Source organism: Neovison vison, chromosome 1 (genome assembly GCF_020171115.1).
Source record: "Neovison vison isolate M4711 chromosome 1, ASM_NN_V1, whole genome shotgun sequence".
Taxonomy (NCBI): domain Eukaryota; kingdom Metazoa; phylum Chordata; class Mammalia; order Carnivora; family Mustelidae; genus Neogale; species Neogale vison.
Genome location: NC_058091.1, coordinates 89,162,634 through 89,186,214, shown reverse-complemented (window position 1 = coordinate 89,186,214; position 23,581 = coordinate 89,162,634). Strand labels below are relative to the sequence as shown.

At 37.5% G+C, this 23,581-nt stretch overlaps 1 protein-coding gene across 5 annotated transcripts in view; it reads right to left on the bottom strand.

Moving 5' to 3' along the window:
- The window catches only part of UBR2 (ubiquitin protein ligase E3 component n-recognin 2), a 126,478-nt gene extending 103,932 nt beyond the window's left edge, over window positions 1-22,546 (bottom strand). For 3 of the 5 annotated variants that reach the window (XM_044250926.1, XM_044250917.1, XM_044250934.1), the window contains exons 1-2: window positions 22,148-22,536; window positions 13,725-13,984 (exon numbers count right to left, since the gene is read on the bottom strand). In XM_044250926.1, the coding sequence (XP_044106861.1) occupies window positions 13,725-13,984; window positions 22,148-22,225 (338 nt within the window). In that variant the 5' untranslated portion in view covers window positions 22,226-22,536. Of the gene's footprint in view, window positions 1-13,724; window positions 13,985-22,147 lie in introns of all 5 variants that reach the window. The other 2 variants (XM_044250950.1, XM_044250942.1) reach the window with 2 other exon arrangements.
- Window positions 22,547-23,581: the final 1,035 nt, after the last annotated feature.

Genomic DNA, 23,581 nt, shown 5'->3' with positions numbered 1-23,581 from the left:
AGACTGGTATACTGCATAGAACACAATCACAAAAGTCTTTAACACAGTATTAGCAAACGGAATCAAGTAATACATAAAAGTTATAATACATGATAATCAAGTTGGGTTTATCTCAGTAATGAAAAACATCTGGGGGTGCCTGGGTGGCTCAGTGAGTTAAAGCCTCTGCCTTCAGCTCAGGTCATGATCCCAGGGTCCTGGGACAGAGCCCAGATAGAGCTGTCTGCTCAGCAGGGAGCCTGCTTCCTCCTCTCTCTTTGCCTGCTTCTCTGCCTACTTGTGATCTCTGTCCAATAATTAAATAAATTAATTTTTAAAAAAAGAAAAAAATCTGAAAAATCAATTAATGCAATCACTAATGGAATAAAAAAGGAAAATAATGACAATTCTGAAAGCTGCAATATAAAAGCAGTTGACAATATTCAACAGTCATTTATAATACTTTTTAAACTCTACAAACTAGAAATAAGAACTTCCTCAATGTGATCAAGGGAATGTAAGAGAAAACTATACCTAACATTATACTTAATAGTTTAAGACTGAATACCTTCCCCCCTTCCCCTAAGATTGGGAACAAGGCAAGGATGTCCCACTTTCACCAATAAGGTACAAAAAAGAAATAAAAGGTTGAAAAGGAAAAAGTAAAACTGTCCCCACTTAAAAATGACCTGATTATGTAAAAATCCTAAGAACAAAAAACAAAACAAAAACTACTAAGCCAATTTAAGCAAGGTCACAAGACATAAATTCAGTATTAGAAACCAACAGTATTTCTTTACACTCACAGAAAAAAATGGAAACTAAGAAAAAAACTTAAAATACGTAGAAATAAACACAACCAAAGGTGTACAGAACTTCTACATAAAACCTTTAACATACTGTTAAAGAGATTAAAGAAGACCTTAATAAATGGAGAAATACTATGATGTTCATGGACTGGAAAATTCAATATTGTTAAAATGTCAACTCTCCCCAACTGATTTACAGATTAAACACAATGCTAGGGGCACCTGGGTGGTTCAGTCAGTTAAGTGTTCCAACTCTTGTCTTCAGCTGAACTCATGATTTCATGGTATGGGATTGAGCCCCGCATCAGGCGCTGTGCTCAGTGCGGAATCTGCTTGATTCTTTCTCCCTCTCCCTCCTACAAATTCTATCTCTCTCAAACAAATAAAATCTTTAAAAATCAAAATGAAACAAAACCACAATCCTAATCATAACCTCAGCAGTTTTTCTTAAACAATAACAACTGACAAGCTATAATTCTGAAATTCATAAAATGCAAATGATTTAAACTAGACAAAATTTAAAGGAACAGAAATTCAGGATGCCTGGGTGGCTCAGTCAGTTAAGCCTCTGTCTTTCAGGGATCAGGTCATGATCCCAGAGTCTTGGGATCAAGTCCCACATCAGGCTCCTTGCTCAGCTGGGAGCCTATTTCTCCCTCTGCCTGCTGCTTCCCCTGGTTGTGGTCTCTTGCGCTTTCTGACAAATAAATAAAATCCTAAAAATAAATTAATTAATTTTAAAAAATAAAGGAACAGAATTTTAAGATTTATACTAATCAGTTTAAAGCTAACTATGGCAAGACCAGCAAGATAATATGGTTATTGCTGTAAGAATAGCTAGCTCAGTGAATGGAATACAGTAGTCCCCCCTTATCTGTGGTTTTGTTTTCAGCAGTTTCAGTTACCTGTGGTCAACCAAAGTCTGGAAGCAGATGATCATCTTTCTATTATGGTCAGAAGATAAATAATGGCCTAATGCTATATCACAATGTTTATGTTATTCACCTCACTTCATTTCATCATGCAGGCATTTTATCATTTCACGTCATCACAAAAAAGGGTGAATACATACAATAAAATATTCTGAGAGACGACATTCACATACCTTTTATTACAGTACAGTTATCATTGTTGTGTTTTGTTAATCTCTTACTGTGCCTAATTTATAATTTCAACTTTACAACAGGTATGTATATACAAAAAAAACCACAGTATATATAGGGTTTGGTATTGTGCATGGTTTCAGGCATCCACTGGGGGTCTAGGAACATATCCCATGTGGATAAAAGAGGGCTACGATAGATTAGGGTGTTCTGAAATAGACCAACACTTATATGGTCAAATGTTTTTTCATAAGGTACCAAAGCAATTCACTAGGAAAAAGAAAAAATGGTGCTGGAACAACTGGATATTCACATATAAATACGTGAAGCTCAACTCCTCAAACCTCAACAGGTAGTTGTTTGAAATGTTTACAAACATTTCAAAAAAATGTTTGAAAAAGATCATAAACCCAGACATAAAATCTAACATATCAAAGTTTATAAAAGAAAATATACAGACTATGCTACCTGGGAGAAGGCAGACATTTCTTAAATCATCAGAAAAGAAAAAAAACTGGTAAAAAGACATCATTATTAAAAACGTCTATCATTAAAACACCATACAGGCAAGCCACAGACTGTGAGAAAATATTCACAAAACACAGCTAACCCAGAGTATCTAAAGAACTCCAACACCCAATAACAGAAAGACAAACAATCCAATAAAAAATAGACAAAAGACTGGAACAAAAACTTTGGAAGTTAGATGAATGAGCAAAGAGTACTTGTAAAATTCCATCAACATCATTCATCATTAGGGGTAATTAAAAACATAATGAGAGGGGCGCCTGGGTGGCTCAGTGGGTTAAGCTTCTGCCTTCGGCTCAGGTCATGATCTCAGGGACCTGGGATAGAGCCCCACATCGGGCTCTCTGCACAGCAGGGAGCCTGCTTCCTCCTCTCTCTGCCTGCCTCTCTGCCTACTTGTGTTCTCTCTCTCTCTGTTGAATAAATAAATAAAATCTTTAAGAAAAAATCTTTAAGAAAAATCTTTAAGATTTTTAAGAAAATCTTTAAGAAAAAAATCTTGAAGAAATCTTTAAGAAAAATCTTTAAGAAAAAATCTTTAAGGAAAAAAAAAACAACCATAATGAGATACCACTACACAGAATGGCTATAATTTAAAAAACTAACATCATCAAATGTTGATGAGGATATGGAGCAAACAGTTTTCACACATTACTGGTGGAAACAAAAACCATTTTGGAGAAAGTTTTTGGCAGTTGAACATATATCTGCCCTTTGATTCAGCAATTCCACTCCTAAGGATTATCCATGAAAAAATTAAACATTAAGTCTAGAAAAAGACTTGTTTGCAAATGGTAATTGTAACTAATGTATCAGATAAGAATGCTCACTGTATTAGATTACTGTCCAGAAAGGCCTATTTTAATGGTATCTTAATATTCCTAAAATGTGTCATAAAAAGCTGAAGATTTTTAATAGTCCAAGATTTATGTTATTTGGCCTATTAAACACATATAAGTATGTTTAAGTACAGAATAATAACACCCAGTACTTTAGTATGCTGCATTTAAAATAATGCTGGCATAAACTGATATGATTTAGGGGAACCTGGGTGGCTCAGCTGGGTAAGTGGCATCAGCTCGGGTCATGATCTCAATGTCCTGGGATGGATCCTTGGTTGGGATCCACCCTCAGTCTGTATATGTCTCTCCCTCTGCGCTCCTCTCCCGGCTCGTGGTCACACTCTCTCTCAAATGGATAAAGAAAAAAAAAATAAAAATAAAAACTGATATGATATGATTTATGAAAGAAAATTACAATTTTCTTTCCTTTAAATTTAGAAAATTTTCACACACAAAAAATAGAATTGTTAAAAAAAAAAAAAAAAAAGGGAAAAGGAAATAAAAGGTGGCCACCTGGGTGGCCCTGTAGGTTAACTCTCTGCCTTCAGCTCAGGTCATGATCCTAGAGTCCTGGGATTGAGTGCTGCACTGAGCTCCCTGCTCAGTGGAGGGTTTGTGTCTCCCTCTCCCTCCGCCTCTCCCCCTGCTCAGGCTTGCGCTCTCTCTCTCTCTCTCTCAAAAATAAATAAAAAATCTTACTTACAAAAAAGCAATTAAAAAAAAAGTCATAGAAACTTTACTCATGATAGCCTCTAACTGGAAACCATCCAAATGTTCATCAGCAGGCCAATGGATTATGGGCAAATATAAGGACATTCATACAATGGACTACTACTCAGCAATTGAAGTGGAACCAATTTCCCACAATTGTACCAATATGGATAAATCTGATAGACATTATGTGAGTAAAAGAAGCCAGGCACAAAAGAATGATTTCATTTTTATGAAGTTCTAGAACAGGCAAAATAAGGTGAAATTATCAGAATAGTGGTTACCTAGAGGCTGGAGCTATTCAGAGGGAAATTTCTAGGCAGATGGAAATATTCATATCCTAAAGGCATGTGAGTTACATGAAGTTAACTACTGCCAAAAATGTGTAATTAAGATTTGTGCCTTTTGAAATATGTAAATTTTTGCTTAAAACACACACACACACACACACACACACACACACACAAAACTCGATTGTGCATCAAAAGGAAAATTTTAGATATAAATCTGAGTTTCTGCACTTGAAAGGATCAGGCCATAGTAATCTAGTCATAGTTCTACTGTTTCCTAACATCTAGACAAAGGTATACATATAAAGTTGATATTATACCCCATGCATGCCTATATTCGATCCTGCAATAAACCGGCACAGAGTAGTTAAAAACAATCACAGATATCTAAAACAAGAATACAGGACTCATTTTAGACAACTACAGGAATCCAAACTATTTAGAAGGAATCAACTGCCCACTCTCTGTCATTTTCCTGGGGACAAAGACAGCAGTGCAGACAAGGCAATTTCCTATACATTGAAGCTCACAATGACAACACGCAGCACTGAAATTCTACTTCAAGATATGTACCTTGAGAAATACTGGGACATATATAAAAAGAGATGTGTACAAATATGTACAGGGTATTCTTTGCAGCAGTTTATTATGGGGAAAAAATCCCAGAAGTTCCCCATTTATAATTTCATTAACAGAGCAGTGAAATAAATAATGGCCTGAACTTACTATAGAAACACAGCAGTTAGAAGAGTGATGATTTACATACATCAACAGGGAAAGTTCTCTGAGACAAACTGTTAAACGGAAAAAAGTCACAAATGCAATATACATAGTATAATTTCATTCATGCAGCACATCGTAATTAGAGGTAAACAGTATTTTTTAAAACTAACATGGCATTGATTTCAATGTCTAGACTATTCGAGACAAAAACAGTCTTAAATTATAACTCAGCTAAAAAAGAGATCAAGTTTTCAAATTTTTTAAAAGTCAAGAAACTAAACAAACTCTTCTTATTGGAAATAAGAGGTTCTTTCTTCCACATTAGACCGTTATATTTCCATACAGAATAGAAATGAAATTATCTCTACCCCTCTGCTTGAGATATTACTCATGGCTCAGTAACTCATTAGAAGGCTCCGTGTTTGGTTTAAAAATTCTTACCTATATAATTCCTCGAGTGCTGTATTTACGTATTACCTCATTTTTCCTAACTGCTCTGTGAGGAAGGAAAAATAACCCCAAAACCTAAAAAAAAACCATTGAAGATACTTCTAATGTTCATCCATAGAGTTTACCATCTCTTCTAGACACAGGAGAATTATGCCTCCCCACCCTGTTTTGTAGTTAGACAGAGGCCTTCAGATTAGTTCTAGCTAAAGGGATATGGCACGGTTGATAATTCTGAGGAGTGCAATTTATTTGCAGGGCAAGACTCTCCAGTCCTACTCTTCCCTTGCTGTGCTGAACCCTAAAAAGCATTATGTTAAGTTTATGAAGACTTAATATGGTGTTAAGTAACTAACCAATATAGAACCCTTGACTCATCGCCTTCACCAATCTGAATGGGTCACAGTCTGAGTGATAAATACATTTTAGGTAGTTCAAATCTTCAAGACCGCAGGTTGGTTTGTTATTTTTAGCGTAACTTCATCTATCACGACTAACAGAATCAAAGTTAAGAAAAAAAGTTAAACCTGAGCAAAACCATTTAATAATTTATAATAAAGCATCATAAAGCATTATCTGGAAACACACAGTAAGAATATTCTTGATGGCAGCATAACTCCCCAACCATAACTTCTGGTTATCTGCAACATTTATGCAGTAAGTTTTTAAAACTATTAGCTAAAAAAAAATGTTGTCAGGGTGCCTGGCTGGCTCAGATGGAAGAGCATGTGACTCGATCTTGCATGATGAGTTTGAGCTACAACTGTATCGGGTGTAGAGATTATTTAAATAAATAAAACCAATTAAAAAAATGTTCTCAACTTAACTATGCAAAGAAATCACTAAAGCTTATTTCTTTACATCTAACAGAAGTGTTAAACTCAAATTAAAATTTATACCACACTAAAGTATGATTTCATATTCTACTAATATTTTATTTCTGTTAATGGTTATAAAATGGTAAATAGTTATGATCAATACTAAGATTACTGTCCCTAATAACCATCCCTATTTAGAAAGGAATAACAAGTATTAAATTTGACTACACTTTTCCTAATAGATAACTGAGTGCAGACAAATATAAAATACTAGCCTACTGCCTGAAAACAGGTTTTTCTGGTATCACAGCGGCTTTAGCAAGGTAATTTGGGACCTATACAAATTTAGAAACTATGAACCAATCACTACAGAAAAACTAACCTAATTTCCTTCACAAATCCCTTTCCTAAGTAACACACATAAAAGACTCCGGAATATCATTTTTTCTAGTTCAAGAAAACCTCTATCCTGTAGACATGAATCATTTTTATCCTTGAAGGATCTAGTTTAGAAACTCCCCTAGAATTTCAATAATCGTACTTCATCTTTCCAAATGATAGGCTCCATGTTATTTTACCAGGAACACATGAGACATGGGAGTAACAGGAGACATTCATCCCCAGGACCCCAGCGCGTAACCATGTGCTAAGAATTGTGGAAAGCAATATACAATGAATCTCTTCTACTTTCTCAACAACTCTGTAACTGAAGAATGTGGCTGGCTTTTGTCCCAGGATTTCTGCAGGGAACTCTTAAATCCTTACAATTTCCTGTGATAGGAGTATCTTTGTTATTCATGCTGTCCCCTCCTTGTGATAGTTTATGCTAATGAATGAGAGAGTGGAGATAGGTCATACTAGAAAGACAAACCATGTGACTGGAGGGATGGGGTTTTCAGCAGCATAATAGTAGCCCTACCTCTGGGAAGGAAAGTGGAGCTAGATATTAAGTCCATGGGCAATGATTCAGTTAGTCATTTCTACATAATGAAAACCCAACAGAACTCTGGACACCAAAGCCTGGATGAGAGTCCCTAGTTGCCAATACTATGTGTGGATCGTCATGCATTAACGTGTCCAGAAGATAATGTGTCCCTGAGGAAAACACGAGCTTTGCATTTGGAAATCTTCCCACGTTATCTCCCTGGCTAATTCTGATTTGTATCCTTTTTCTGTAATAAAACTTTAATCATAAGTACAGCATTTTCCTCAGTTCTGGGAGTTGTTCTAATGAATTATGTAACCTCTGGTAGCCCGAGATACCTGAAATTTGCAGCCAGCTGATTAGAATTGAAGGTGCCTCTGAGAAGATGAAATACGATGCATCTGTATCTTGAACAGTCTTGAAGGACAGTACCTTTAATCTGGAGTGTGGCTAACTTCAGGTATCAGCAAAGTTTACAAAGATCTGTTAAGAGTGTAGTCCAAACTTAGGACCTACTGGACCCTTTACAGATTAAATCTTTTACTCCCACCCCAGGGAGAAAGATTTCTGTTCTTTCACGTGAGATTCTCACCAGACACTGCTTTCTTTCCTCTACAGCTCAGGTAACTGACCAATCTGCTTCCTCTTTCAGTGGGTCGCACACTGTTCTGTTCTGCCTGGTTTCTTATCCCTGTAAGGCTGGCTAGAAGACAGATCTTCCAAACTTTCTCATCATTTCCATTGCAGTGTCTGTTGTTTGCCTCCCACCCTGCCTCCCTTCCTCAAACTAGCACATCACCTTTCTTTTTTGTTTTTAAGATTTTATTTATATATTTGTCAGAGAGAGAGAGAGAGAGAGAGAGAGCTCAAGCAGGGGGAGCTGCAGGCAGAGGGAGAAGCAGGTGGGAACCGATGTGGGACTGGATCTTAGCACCCCCTGGGATCATGACCCAAGCCAAATGTAGCTGCTTAACTGACAAGCCACCCAGGTGTCCCCATCTCTTTCCCATTTTATAGGTTTTTACTACTGATCACGAAAAGAGAAATAAAAGTATTCATCCTTTGACCCAGAAATCGACTTACAGGAATGTATACTGTGATCTACTTCTACATGTGCACAAAGACATACAAAGATATTTAGTGTGTTATTATTTCTAATACTACAAACCACCTAAATATCTATTAATAGAAGGCTAGTAAGTAAAGGATAGACTATTTTGCAATAGAATAATCAGCCATTAAAAACATAAGACAAAGTTGGCATACTTACTCTCTCTCTAATGTTATGTAACAATTTTAAGGACAAATTTGAAAAGATATAAATGAGGTGAAAACAGTATATATGATACGTGATATGCTAGCATTCACTGACTAAAATACAAATGCTTGCAAATGCATAGGATATCTGGAAGAATACACAAGAAACTACTAATGGTGGCCACTTCTGGATAAGGAAACCAGGAAATTAAGGGACGGAGGAGGAAGGTTATTTTTCATGGCATATACTTCTGTACCTTTTGAAAGATATAACCAAATGCATGTTTTGCCTGTTAGGTTTTTAATTTCTAAAAAGCAGTAGCTAAAGCTGTTCTTCTATGTTCTGTCCTTAATATACCCTCGTGACTCTCCTGAGATAATGTCAACGAAGTAATTTTCTCCTCATAACATGAGGCATTCCCCTTACCAATTGTGCCTTCCTTCCACCGATTATATACAACCTCTTAATACAGTTAGAATATCCAGAACAGGGACGATGGATTAACCTAAACACCTGGACTATAGTGAAAAGAATTTATATCTCAGAGAAACTCCAGGCTGACGTACCCAAGTTCAAACTTGACCACATGTAATAAAGAAAAAAAATCTACTAACATCATCTCTGACTTAGTTTCCCCCACAAACCTTTACACACACCTAACCTTCCAATACAGGAAAATAGCTTTTCAGTGCACCATTTTCATTGAGGGAATAAATATATTCCTCTTCCTGCCATCCCACTCCATGCCTCCAAGCTCCCAAAAGTCTATTCCACAGTCACTTTTGAAGACAAGGTTCTTCTTACTTCCTCTTCTTCTAGTAATGGAAGATCCCAGAACCCTGTCAATTTAAACAAGATCTCCGTATAAAGCATTCAAACCTGTACCCAATCTCTTCTCCCGTGGGATGGGCCCACATTGACACATATGAATTCCTGGTACTAACAAAATTTCTGAATACTGTGCCTATGGTTAAAAGATAAATGAGATGGCAATAAATTCATAAGAGAGATTAAAGTGCTATGTACTGGTAGCACCAGCTGTCCTATTAATGATTTGACTGGATAGAAGAATGAATAGTCAAAGTTGTAAAATCTAGAATGGGAAGGATTTCTTATACATAATCATTAATAACACCTCCCAAAGTACTGGCTTACAATAAATATGATATTGCCACCAGGCAGGTATGGAAATAGGCAAAAAATAAGAACACTCAAACAATTTAACTAAAGTAGGAAAAGCAGAGTATCTTTAAAACTGTCCTCTGTACTTTGAACAATATAACAGACATTTTCTTAATAAATTGTTGCTAAGCACCTAATATGTATGAGGCTATTATTAGTGCCAAGCATCTGCAATGGGGAAAGAGTATCTTATAGACTAGTCTAACTGGGAATAATGAGGGGAAAAAAGATTCAGGCCCAGTTCACAATACCGTCACCAAAAGCTCCTTCTCCAGCCCAAATAAGTTTATTTAATATTCTTTGCAGGTACTTTGTAGTACAGCAGTACTATAGAGCAACTTGATTTTCTGCTTAGGAATCAAGTGCTAGTGAGTTCCTGGGACCAGTGGAATGACCACAAAAAGGATTGCTGATTTTTTGTCTAAAATCAATAAAAAATAAAACTACCTAGTTCATTGTCTTCATTTTATATACTAATATCTTAGCAACAAAGAACATTTCCCAGAATTTGGGAACTAGACAGATTTAGTTGCAAGAAAAACAACATTCTTCCTATTTTTTCCTCTTTTATTGAATATGAATAAAAAGTTCATAAGAGACCAACAGAAGAGAATCGATCAAAGGTAAAATGAAAAGATAATGGATTTTACAGTCTGAGAGCCCCCTGGTTTCAATTTTTATGACTGCAAGTTAAGTCACTTAACCACTCTGACCCTTAGTCTCCTCAGGGATATTATCTCAGAAGTTTGTAGACAGATTAAACATGATTTCATATTAAACACTTAGCATTAAATGTGGAGCCTTAAAGGTGCTCAACAAACATAAGCCACATTGTTAAAATAAATATTAGAACTTCCACTTCTGGTTTCAACAGAATACTCTACACAGCCATAAAACTGGATGAATACATAAGGCTCTCTCATTGAGGCGGTAAATTCCCACCTGTGGCACAGTGAGCTAGAATCTAAGTAGTACAGGAAGGTCCCACTGAGCTGAGATTAGATCAAATTTGGGGGCAGGTAAAAGAGCTAGAATCTTGGGTCAGGGTCCAAGAGTGGAAATGTACACTGGTCGGGTGGGGCCAGGAAAGGACAGAAGTCTATATGGAGGTCACCTACAGATGAGTTCTTGGCTGAGGGTTAAGTAGCACACACAGAGAGTAACACTCTTCAGGGAATGGCTGCTAGGGAATCAAGAGTGCCACAGAGATAACTCAAGTCCAGCCAACAGTGCTAAAGGACTCTGGACTTCTTGTCAAGGTAGACATCCAGCTGATTCAACACCATGTGTCTTGAAGACTTCTTTTAGATCTGTCCTAATGAGGGGTGAGGGAAGGCTACCATGACCTAGCATAGAGTATGGAGCCCAAGGATAAGGCATTGGCGGGAGCAGCGGTTGTACGTAAGTAAATGATCAAATTAAAAAAAATTTTTTTAAGATTTTATTTATTTATTTGACAGAGACAGAGAAAGGGCACAAGCAGGCAGAGGGAGAGAGAGAAGCAGGCTCCCCACCAAGCAAGGAGCCTGATGTGGCACTCTATCCCAGGACCCCAGGATCATGACCTGAGACTAAGACAGCCACTTAACCAAGTGAGCCACCCAGGTGTCCCTCAAATAAGTATTTTTAGGATAATGAGAATCAGATTCATCAGAGATAGAAGTTAAAAATATGCAAAGGGATGGGACACCTGGGTGGCTCAGTGGGTTAAAGCCTCTGCCTTCGGCTCAGGTCATGATCCCAGGGTCCTGGGCTCGAGCTCTGCATCGGACTCTCTGCTCAGCCGGGAGCCTGTTTCCCTTCCTCTCTCTCTGCCTGCCTCTCTGTCTACTTGTGATCTCTGTCTGCAAATAAATAAATAAATAATCTTAAAAAAAAAAAAAAAAAAGAATATATATATATATATATATATGCGCAAAGGGAGAAAACAAGAGAGAAGGCTGTGGCATTGGACTAGAGAGATTACTGCAAATCTAGATTTTCAGTACTTCTTTCAATATGTATCTAAAGACATCTATAAATTACAGATCCACTGAGATGGCCTGGAATTAATGACATACCAATAGCAATAAGCACACCTAGTATTTTATTTCTTAATACTAATGTCTACTGAAAAGGAACAAGGCTCCCTGAATAAATGACTGATTTCAGGTCTGGGACAAGAGAAAGTTCAAGATGTGCCCTAAACATCTTGTGACAGACCAAGAAGTGTTCAAAAAATGATGGGGATGTGAAAAGAACAAAGAAGACAGCTTGAATGGCCTCCCACTGGTCAAATACAGAACTATTTGAACATAAGAATGGGATTCCATGAACATATACGGAGATAAATAAATGACTAAAATGAATGTTTAATAAGAAACAGGACATTAAATATCTTAGAGTACCTCCCCACAAAATACTTGACTACAAAGAGCAAAAGAGTAACTTCACAGCAGAGAAGTCTTGTCGACATCCTTTAATCAAGCGATCAAAATTAATATCACGTTATCAAACAAATCAAAATCACATGCTACTTGACAGGGTAAAATGAAAATGAGAACACGTGATTTCTGTGATATTCCTGTGACAGATGCAACCGAACTCCAACATAAAGTGGGCCAGACAAACCTAAATGGACATTTAAAAAATAACTGGCTTGTAAACTTCAAAAGTATCAAGATCATGAAAGTTAAAAAAAAAAAAACCCACACCAAAACAACAACAAAAAACTCCGAGAAAACATTCCAGATCAAAGATCAAAAGATACGACATTCAAATACATGTGCTGAAAATGGATCTTTTTGCTACAAAAGACATTAGTGGAACAAGTGTGTCTTGGGTTCCTCGTCTGTACATCGTGATGTTAAACTAAATCTATTGCAAACATCAATAGAGAACTCAATGAAGTTTTTATAAAGACAAACAAAAAACTAAATCTAACAGTATTTCAAAATATAAAAAGACCTCCACTGGTATTCTAACTATGCTTATAAAGGAAGACTACCATAGACGCTTATAGGCCTTAACCAAAACTGGTCTTTTTTTTTTTTAGATTTTATTTATTTTTTTGTCAGAGAGAAAGACAGTACAGGCAGGCAGAATGGCAGGCAGAGGCAGAGGGAGAAGCAGGCTCCCTGTGGAGCAAGGAGCCCCCAATGTGGGACTCAGTCCCAGGATGCTGGGATCATGACCTGAGCCGAAGGCAGCTGCTCAACCAACTGAGCCACGCAGGCATCCCGATCTTATTAAATTTAAGACTTATAGAAAAAAGTGAGGAAAAGAAATGGTACATAATGCCTCTATAAATAGTACAACCATGCAGTGGAATATTACCTAGCTATACCAACTGATATGGACAGAAGTCGAGACTTTGTTAAACACAGAAAGGAAAATTCAGCCCAGAATATATAACACATAGGTATGTTTGTATATATGTATAAGATAGCCATATATATGGGACTGACTATGCATTAAAAATTGCTGGAAAGATACATAAGAAACTGTTGACAATGACTAGTTCTGTGAAAAGGAATAGATGGTTTTAAAGGAGACAGGGCACCTTCCTCTCCATCTTCTGCCCTCAATTCTCAACATTTAAAAAAAAAGAAATCACCAGCTAGAAAACTATCAAGAAAAGCAAAGAAATGATTATTTTAAGTCAGGGCAGCAGTTAAATACAGGGCAGGAGGAAAATATACTGTGGTTTTCTGGAAAGCTGATGATGTTCTATTTCTTTTTCTTTTCTTTTTTTTTTTTTTTTTAAAGATTTTTTATTTATTTATTTGACAGACAGAGATCACAAGTAGGCAGAGAGGCAGGCAGGGGGGGGGGGGGAGAAGGCTCCCCGGTAAGCAGAGAGCCTAATGTGGGGCTCCATCCCACATTAGGCCCTGAGGCGGAGGTTTAGGTTTAACTCACTGAGCCACCCAGGCGCCCCTGATGTTCTGTATCTTGACCTGGAAAATAATTACATGAATATTTGTTTCATGATTATTTAATAAGCCATATATATTTGTGCAGACTTTCTTAATATGTACATATTTCATAATTTTAAAACAAAAACATGAAAATTGCAGGAAAAAAAGTAAAAACAAGAGCCTTTTAGAAAGAAAACTACAGTATTTTACCTGCAAGAGTATGTAGGTTCTCCTACTTTAAAAACACGACCACAAAGATGAGAAGGTTTGTTTGCTTGTTCAAGTTTTGGAAATCCAAATGCAGGATCTTCACCACAAAGGTACCATTCCATTGGTCCCAACAAAACATGCTGTGCCAGCATGTCCTCCTTCTGTGGAAAAGGGTTGGGACCCCTGCAGTAGATTTTGGGTACATAGTGGGCTAAATGCTGGTAGACTTCTCTAGTGAGGTCAGTTGCTTGCAGCCATTTCTTTAAAAAAAAAAAAAGAAAAGAAAAAAGAAAAATTAGGTTTAAACAATGTCAAACTGCTAATGGGGATAAACCTACTACATATTCCTTTAGTACAAAAACAGTGATTAAGATAATCACATAAATTATTTTATTGACTTAATTCATAACCATGTTTTCTTTCCAAAAAGGGTAAAACTCATTCAGAACTTTACTAAAATGCCACTATTTAAGAATTCTACTTTACTTAAAGTAAAATGATCCCTCTCCTCAAAATTACTCTTGAAGCAACCTTCTATAGGCAGTTATAGGAAAATGACCACAACAAATCATCATGTAAGACACAAACCATTATGCCCATCTGACTTCCATTCTAACCCTTTGCTCAAATGATATACTGATTGTAATTTGCATTCTCATGTCCGCTTGCTAACAGGAAGAGTAGGCAATGAACATGAACTGCCTTATACTATGCCTACTTACACTGCTCATTAATTAATAAGTAATATACCAGTCTCTTATGAATAGAAATCTACAAGGGACTTTGTTCTATCAATTATGCCTTCTTTCCCTGATTAACCACTCTGTAAACCCTTTCCCCTTTGCTCTCCCTGCTCAAAAACAAAAGCTACTTTTCTGTCCCAAACTCTGATGTCCAACTACCTGTGATAATTAATTTCCTTTCAACTGAACTAGAACTGAACTGAGGTTAATAAGATGACTTTTGGAAAGCCCCTAGGGATGGATACCTGGTTGCCAGGGGAACATAGCATGTGATAAGAAGATTGGAAATAATAGCCTCCACCCCCAACCTCAGGGAGGGGAGAGGTGCTCCCGGTTGAGCTAATCATTAACGGCCAATGATTTACTAATTATGCTTACATAATGAAGCTTCCATAAAAATTTCTATGCTGCGGTTCAAAGAGCTTCTGGAATGGTGAACCCAGAAGGGCTGGTGCACCCAGATCCAGCATGGAAGCTCTGCACCCCTTCCCACATATATTGCTCTATGCATCTCTTCCATCTGCTGATTCTGAGTTGTATCATTTTACAATAAACCAGTAATTTATTAAATAAACCTTCTGTGAGCCAATCTAGCAAATTATTGAACCCGAAGAGGGGATCATGGGAACCCTCAATTTGTAGCCAAGTCAGACAGAAGTTCTATGTAACCTGAGGACCCACTGTTTGTGACTGGCATCTTAAGTGGTGAGTGGGGTCAGTCTTGTGGGATCGTACCCTTAATCTGTGAGATCTGATTCTAATTCCAGGTGTATGGTGTCAGAATTGTAGGACACCCACTTGGCGTCTGTAGGGAATTAGAGAACTTAATATGGGGAAAAAACTCACACATTCAGTGGCCACAGGTATTGTTAAGTGTAGAGAGAAACAGAAGCCAGTTTCTCTTGATTCAAACACCAACTCAACAGGTCTAAAATTGAACTTAAGATCTCCATTACCCCTTCTCAAAAACCTATTGCCTCCACTTCCCTATTTTAGATACAAGCATCTACCTAAGTAACCACACCAACATAAAGTGGGCCAGAAAAACCTGAAAATCTTCCTTCATCCCCGTTAGTCTTGCCCTTGTACAGCCCATTTTCCAACCTCACTACCAGAGTGATTCTTGCAAAGCGTCCATTTGATCATGTCATTCGGCTTCCCCTTGCATTTAGGATCAAGTGAAGTCCCCAACAGGATCTCTAAGTTCCTCTGCCTCTGTCATACTTGTCTCCTCCACCTGAGTAGTGCTCTTCTCTCTGCTTTACAGGTTATTTTCTACTCATTCTTCAGAACTCCATGTTTCACATTCTCTAAGATGCCTGCTCAGCCCATTCCTCATTCCTATCACCCGTTCCCAATTCTCCTAGGTCTAAAATAGAACCCAGCGTCAGTGGGGATTTAGTAAAATCTTTTACCGGAGTGACTATAAACATGTTTATACTACTTACTATCATACGTATTGATACTACAGAAAGATGCTACTTGTGGCTTTAATGAAAGCAGAGATAATAGATCCAGGCCTGCAATCTCTAAAAACCCAACCAATAAGCCCTAGATAAGGCATCCTTCAAAACACCTTCTTTCCTTTCCATTTTTACTTCCTTATATCTAAGTCTCTTCCCTGTATTGTCATCGATCCCCATCAATTCTGTCTGTATGTTTATTTATCCCCCATACTGCTTTGTGTATTTGCCACTTATTTTGGCTCTAAACCAGGCAAAAATTTAAAATCAGAACACATGAAAGGACTCACTTCTACAAAGATGCAGTTAACAGAGCTGCTAACTCACATGCCCCATGTTTACTTATGGATTACAATCAAAGTTTACATTACATCCTTGTCAAAAGAGTTTACATTTTAGTGATGTCTAACACCGTAAGACAACAGTATAAGGTCTTCATTTTAACTCTTACTTGTACAGTCTTTACCCACTTCCTTCCTTTTAAAAATAACTATATAGAGAGAGAAATTTTAAATATTTCTGAGGTGGTATATATTAACTTTCTAGTCAGCTTCATATTTTCATGTGTACTAAAAATGTAAAAATTTTGTTTGTAAATTAAAGGACTGAACTGAAGCTTCTTAGAGAGCGCAGTGAAAAAAGTTTTTATCCTGAAGAGAAACTATCTTTTTCAAATGTTACCAATTTAGTTGTTTGCTTTATGCAAGGAGAAAGACTAAACTACTCTTGAAAGCACTTCTTGGGAGATAATCCCACAGGATTAAGGATTACCGCTCTTTAGAGAAGTGACTTGCAATCAAAATTATACACACACACACACACACACACTAAATTCAGCAATTATAAAAGGATGAGTTAAAAAAAAAAAGTAGTCAATAGTATAAGGCAAAGAGTCATCAATCAATAAGCAACCTAAAATCTAATTCTCTGGGCTAAAAAATACCTTTGGGCCATATCTAAGGATAAATGCCCAGTTTTTCACCCATTGTCAGAAACCCTATTTCAGGGTGCCTGGGTGGCTCAGTGGGTTAAGCCCCTGCCTTCGGCTCAGGTCATGATCTCGGGGTCCCGGGATCGAGTCCCACATTGGGCTCTTTGCTCAGCGGGGAGCCTGCTTCCTCCTCTCTCTCTCTCTCTGCCTGCCTCTCTGCCTACTTGTGATCTCTGTCTGTCAAATAAATAAATAAAAAATCTTAAAAAAAAAAAAAAAAAAAAGAAACCCTATTTCAAAATCTGAATGAAGATAGTAAAATTATCCTAAGTAACTTCTTTCTGGATAAAAAAGCTTTAAGATTCAAAGAATTCACTCATATGTTGCTAGAAAGTTACACTTCAGGCAATGTTAATTTACAGCACATTTAAAGGTTTTATTTTAACAACAATTTGTTTTTTTATAGTTTATGTTCCCATTTTCTTAAAACCACTTTTGCAGCATTTTCATCCAGGGAGAATAAAAGGTGATGATTTCTAAAATAAATTATATGTTTTGTGGCTCCAACAACACTGACAGGTCAAATCTGTTCATAATTTTTTTTTTTTTTAAAAGTAGACTCCATGCCCAACATGGGGGCTTGAACTCATACCCTGAGATTAAGAGTTGTATGCTCTACCAAAGGAGCCAGCAAGGCACACCCTGTTCATAGATTCCTTAAACAAAAAATTCAGAAACTAATACCAACTTTTGGTTAAGAAAAAAAATCAGCACTCTTATATGAAATATTTTCTATATTATAATATTAACTACATGTTGTTATATATTTATACTATATCACTGTTAATACTTGTATATTGTTATATATAAAATAATATATTACTGTATATAATATCTGCTGATAATATATCACATATTAGTAAACCATTTCAGTCTGAATACTGTTTGTAATATATTATTATAAATTACTAAGAAGATACAAATATCTGGTTTAAAAAACACAGGCATATGCTTCAAATTTAAAATCACCTAACAGATATGAGATCTGAAATGGGCATTTCAAACTTCTTTAAATTTAAACAACATAAAAAGCAAAGTACCTTTACATGAGAATTCTATACCAGAAATACTGAATTAGTGACTGGCAACAGTATAGATTAAAAAAAAAAATTGTAAAGAGAAACTGAGTAGGAGGTAAAAATTTTTTGGCCACCCTTCACAATAACAGCTCGTATTTCTCAAAAGAATAAAATCAATAGCCTTTCCTCTCCTCACTAACATAAGCTAACGGTAACTGTTTCTTCAACAGGAAAAACTATTGATTTCTAACTTGGTTGCATGTTAATATTTCAGACACTTGTGGCTGTCACACCAATGTGCACAACAAAGTAATAAGCACTATCTTATTATAAGTCCTCCATAAGGGAAGTAAAGAAACTTGTCAACTCATTCCTCTAAAGTAAACATGTTATGACAATGTTTCCAGGAGCTTTCCTTTTTTGAATGCTAAATTTAAGCGTTGGGATAGAGAGCAAGTACTATAAACACAAAAATGAAAGAATCCCTAGAGGTTAGCCTTTTATTACAGTATCTAATTATTATTCTATACCCAATTAAAACTGTATCCTTCAACCACATTTGATTTGTTTTCAAACAAGAACCACCAACATGTAAGTTAATTACAAAACAATAATCACTAGTGCTAAAATGAAAATTTTAAGATTATATTAGAAAAATTTTAAACAAATCATATTGAGTTCCAGAAATGAAGCATTCACAAATCAAAATAATACAGAAACTCAGTAATAAAAGAAAAAAAGTCAAATTTTAAAAATAAGAAAAGACCTGAATTGACACTTCTTAAGATGTACAGTCAATAAGATCATGAAGATGTTCAGCATGAACAGTCATGAGGGAAATACAAATCAAAACTACAATGAGATACCACTTTACATTCAACAGAATGGCTATAATCAAAAAGATAATAGGGTTAGAAAGGATACAGAGAAATTCAATAGAACCCTCGCATACTGCTGGTTAAAGTGTAAAAGGATGCAGTCACTCTGAAGAACAGCTGAGTGGTTCCCCAAGACATTAAGCATAAAACTACCATAGAACCCAGCAATTCTATGCCTGGGTATATATGCCCAAGAGAAATTAAAACGTATGTTCCCATAAAAACAAACACAAATGTTCACAGCAGCATAATTCCTAATATCCAAAAAGTGTTAACAACCCAAATGTCCATCAACTGATGAATGGATAAATAAAATACAGTATAGTCATATAATGAACTATCATTTGGCAATAAAAAGGAATGAAGTATTGATATATGCTAGAAGGATGAACCTTTTTGTAAACATCTGCTAAGTGAAAGAAGTCAAAAAGACAACATATTGTTACGCTTCCATCTATATGAAATTTCCAGAATAGGGGTGCCTGAGTGCCTCAGTGGGTTAAACCTCTGCCTGTGGCTCAGGTCATGCCCCTAGGATTGAGATCCACATCGGGTTTTCTGCTCAGCAGGGAGCCTGCCCCCCCCTACTTGTGATCTATCACTGTCAAATAAATAAATAAAATCTTAAAAAAAAAAAAAAGAAAGAAAAAGAAATTTCCAGAATAAGCAAATTAATGGCGGCAGAAAATAGATACGCAGTTTAGTTGGGAGTTTAAAGGAAAACAGAAGTGACTACTGATAGGTATAGGATTTCTTTTTTGGGATGATGAAATGTTCTAAAATTGTAGTGAACGTCACACAACTGTGAATATACTAAAAACACACTAAACTGAATTTATATATCTGAATTATGTATAAAACTGTCAAAATTTAAAAGCAAAAAGTATCCAATACAGACATAAAACTCAACATAAAACTTCTATAATGAATATGTATTTTAGGTTTGGGGAAAAACAATATATGTACTTCTTAAGTCACAATCATCCACTAGAACACATGATAATAAAATCTGTGCAGTAAAAAATGTAGGTAGACTCAAGAAGCGCTGGGAAAGTCATATTGTTGTGCAATCAAGTCTACCAAGAAAAGGAGAAACTGAGAAAAGAGGACCACTGTAAGATAATTGATAAAGCTTACAATTATCACAGAGAGCGCTTAAAGGCTTTTATTTGTGAGGATGCTTGTCAGGATATACAAAATCACAAAAATCCTTCCTCCTTGTAACAGAAATTTAAAAAGCAGTGTGTAAATAAAGTGTGGGAAAAGCTTAATAAGTAATTTTAAGTGGATGTGATCCCACAAATTACCAGTAACAAAGGTCTAAAGGCTGCAATTACTGCTGTTTACTCTAAAATTTACTTTTAACTTGAGAAAACTTTATTAATTCATTTAAATTTGTGATACAGAGCTGTGCTACAGCCCAAGCTGAAAGAACAGCTATAAGTGTTATGTCATTTTAACTAAATACAGACAATTTCTCACAAAGTAAAGGCAGGTTATTTAGCTGGAAGAGCCTTCTATTTTAATATTAGTGTGCATCTTCTTTAAGGACTTTTGTTGGTCTTTAGACTAAATATTTTTTCATATTATTGTTCAGAAAGCCATTCAAAAGTAAACAGAACAAAAGTAAAATGTGGCTCAGACTGTGATCTTCACAAACTCAAATTAATAAATTTTTACTGCTTTTCCCTTAATTTCTCCCTCTGCATCTGCCTGAGAATTTCCCTGCACAAGAATTATTACACTGCCCTCTAACACCGTTTATAACTTGTCTTCGCAGGAACTTCAACAAGTTGGTGAAACTCCCAATTACTTGATAGCTTGCACTTTCAGAACTGCAAAAATGAAGCACACAGCCTGTATCGCTGGGCCAACACACACATAATTTGGTGGGTGTAAAAACAACACTCTGAGGTAGACAACAGATTAAAATATCAACATGGATACTAACACAGTGACAGATTGGGAATAGCTGTTATTCTGACCATTTTACTGTTTACTTGTAACACTTTTTCTTTTTTCACATCTCATAGATAAGGGACGAAAACCCTCAGGTTGCTGCGATATTAAGTAGGAAGTAAATGAAAACAGACCTACACTAAACAAGTTGGTTTCAAAATAATAAAATGCAAGAGTCATCATTCAACAACATATTAAACTCTTTACCTCTACTCCTGTCAACTGCTTCCACTCTGCCTCTAGTGTCTTCATCAAGTCACACAAATAACTCCTCACTGACCAACAGCTCCAAAGGGCCCCACTAAAATTTTGTTCCTAACATTAGAGTTGTTGACAAGTGTTCAAAGATCCCTCCCTCCCCAGAAACTAAGCTTCTTAAATCAGAGACCTTAGAGGTGAGGCCTAGGTTGTTTTGGTCCTTATAGCCATCCTGGACTATTTGTTCTAATGGTGTTCCCTGTCCTTCTTCAGCAAAAATGCCATCAAGTTTATTAAAGTAATCACTTTACAACTCTGCTACTTACAAGAGCATATTCATAATACACTTTCGTTACAATACTGGGTTTGAATGTTTAAGTTTGGGATTTAACTGCTCCCACTAGGCTGTGACCAAAACTCACTTTATTGGCTTCTATTTGTTGAAAGCTGCTCTCTCAAAGTTACATAACAATTCTTTCCACCCGACTAACCCCAACTCCTAAAAATTATTCTTTTACTCTCCCAGCCTCCACTATTGCTTTCTCACACTCAGTAAACCCGCCCAGACACTACTTTCCGCACATTCATCAACGCTGTCGACTGACCAAACCGGAGCAAAAATGCACTGAACAGGGGATGAAGGGAAAACAGCGCCGTTTGCATCCTCTGGTGCCCAGGGCAATCCCAGAACAAAGTAGGAACCCGGTTCGGGTAGCATGTTTCGGTGGAGGAGGCAATGCTCCGCTAATCTGCGGAAAAGGAATTAGGCAGATGAAGTAGGACGATTATACCCCCAAACCAGGAAGCGTCTCCCCTTCCCTCTTCCAGGAGCTAGCAAAAAGGGCAAATGCCCTCGTGCTGGGGACCTAATGAGAGCTTGGGGGCAAAAGAGGAATAGTGGAGGAGCTGTCGGTTCTCGCAGGCAGAAAGGGAAGCGCAAAGGTGGCTGGCGCCCAGCACGGCTCTGCCGCCTATTAGAAGATAAAAGAAGGAAGAAGCGGGGCAGGCACGGTGGCCTCCCCGGGCCGTTACCCACAAGGCGAGGACAGAGAGCCGGCGAGGTCGTAGCCCCAAGTCAGGGCAGGGCTGCTCCAAGATTTCCAAGAGTCGGTTCCTCCCCCGGGACGCGGCCTGCGAGGGCCGAAAGTCCCCGCTCGGGTCTCGGCACTCACCCCTGCAATCTCCTCAGCCGAACATTCCAGCAAACTCCGGTCGATGGCCTGCACCTCAGGCTCCAGCTCCGACGCCATCTTCCCTCCTCCTCCTCACCAGCGCTGACGCCGCGACCGCCGTCCCGAGGGCCGCGGCCTCGCCACAGCCCTGTCTGCCGAGACTGCCACCCGTGCCCCAGGCAGTCAGTCCGGAGTCGTCCAGGCGGCCGCGGGTGGGGAAGAGGAAGAGTAGTCTGAGGTAAACCGGACAGAAGGAAAAGCGGCCTCCCGCGCTCCCTCCGAGCTCGGCGCCCAAAAGTCAAGTCACTGCCTCGTCCTGGCCCCGGAGAAGGACACGGAGAACCCAGGACCTGGCACTCTCGCTAGCTTCTACCGCGTCCGGCACCGGGAAAGGGGCAACAACACCCAAAAGAGGAAGCAGAGCATTCTGGGAGCTGTAGTCCTCCGCCACACGGCCGGGATGCAGGTGGAGCCCTTATAGGGTGCCCCACGAAGGCATTTTGGGAGTTGTAGTCCATCTTTTAAGCAGAACATGGGCAAATGGCAGCTAAGCGGGCGGGGCTTTCCTGTACTACCAGGGTCCTGGGAAGAGACTGGCGGAAAGAATCCCTCACCTGGGAAGAAGCCGAAGAGCAAGACATTGTGGGAACTGTAGTTTTATTCCCTCAGTCTATTTGTTCCTGTTTGTATCTGCAGATCCTAGAACGGTGCCTGGCACGTGGCAACCACTCAAGTACTTTTCAAAGCCTGACATAGGTAGACAGATAATCGTGGAAAGAATGGAAGAATCACATTCTATTCCCATAGTTCTATGGCCCTGTCATTCATCATGCCCTCATCTTTCAGACTGTAAGTGAGGTGGACATTACCCAGATTCTTTAAGGGTTTGAAACATACTTAAACACTAGGCAAGAAAATATTTCCAATTAATTTAGTTATGACCACTTATCTCAAAGTTTATTATAAATGTTGCTGGAAAGGAAAAGTAGCCTGTAAGCCAAATCTATCAAGATTTACTCTTGATAGGGACATTTTATAAAAATAGATTAGGTACAAAAGAAAATTATGTTAGGTTAGAGGTAATTAGGGTTTTGACTGACAGGTGAATGGGTTTCTTAGAACAAGTCTTCAGTTCTTTTGGAGTTTATCAGAAAATTGCTTACACATTTTATCAAGCATGCTAGTTAATTCCGAGAAACAGATTGTGAATTAAGTGGGGGGGAGATCTGACACAATCCAGGCCTGGGAAATGTTTTTGTTTTTATTGTTTTAATAATAATATTAACCAAGTATCTTTTTGTTTTTGCTTTTTTGATTAGGAAATAAAAATTACCTATAATCTCATAGATCAAATAAGTCTTGCTATTGCTTTTGAAAATAAAAGATTAGAAATTCAAACTTAATAGGAATATATTTTTAAAGGTTTTATCTATT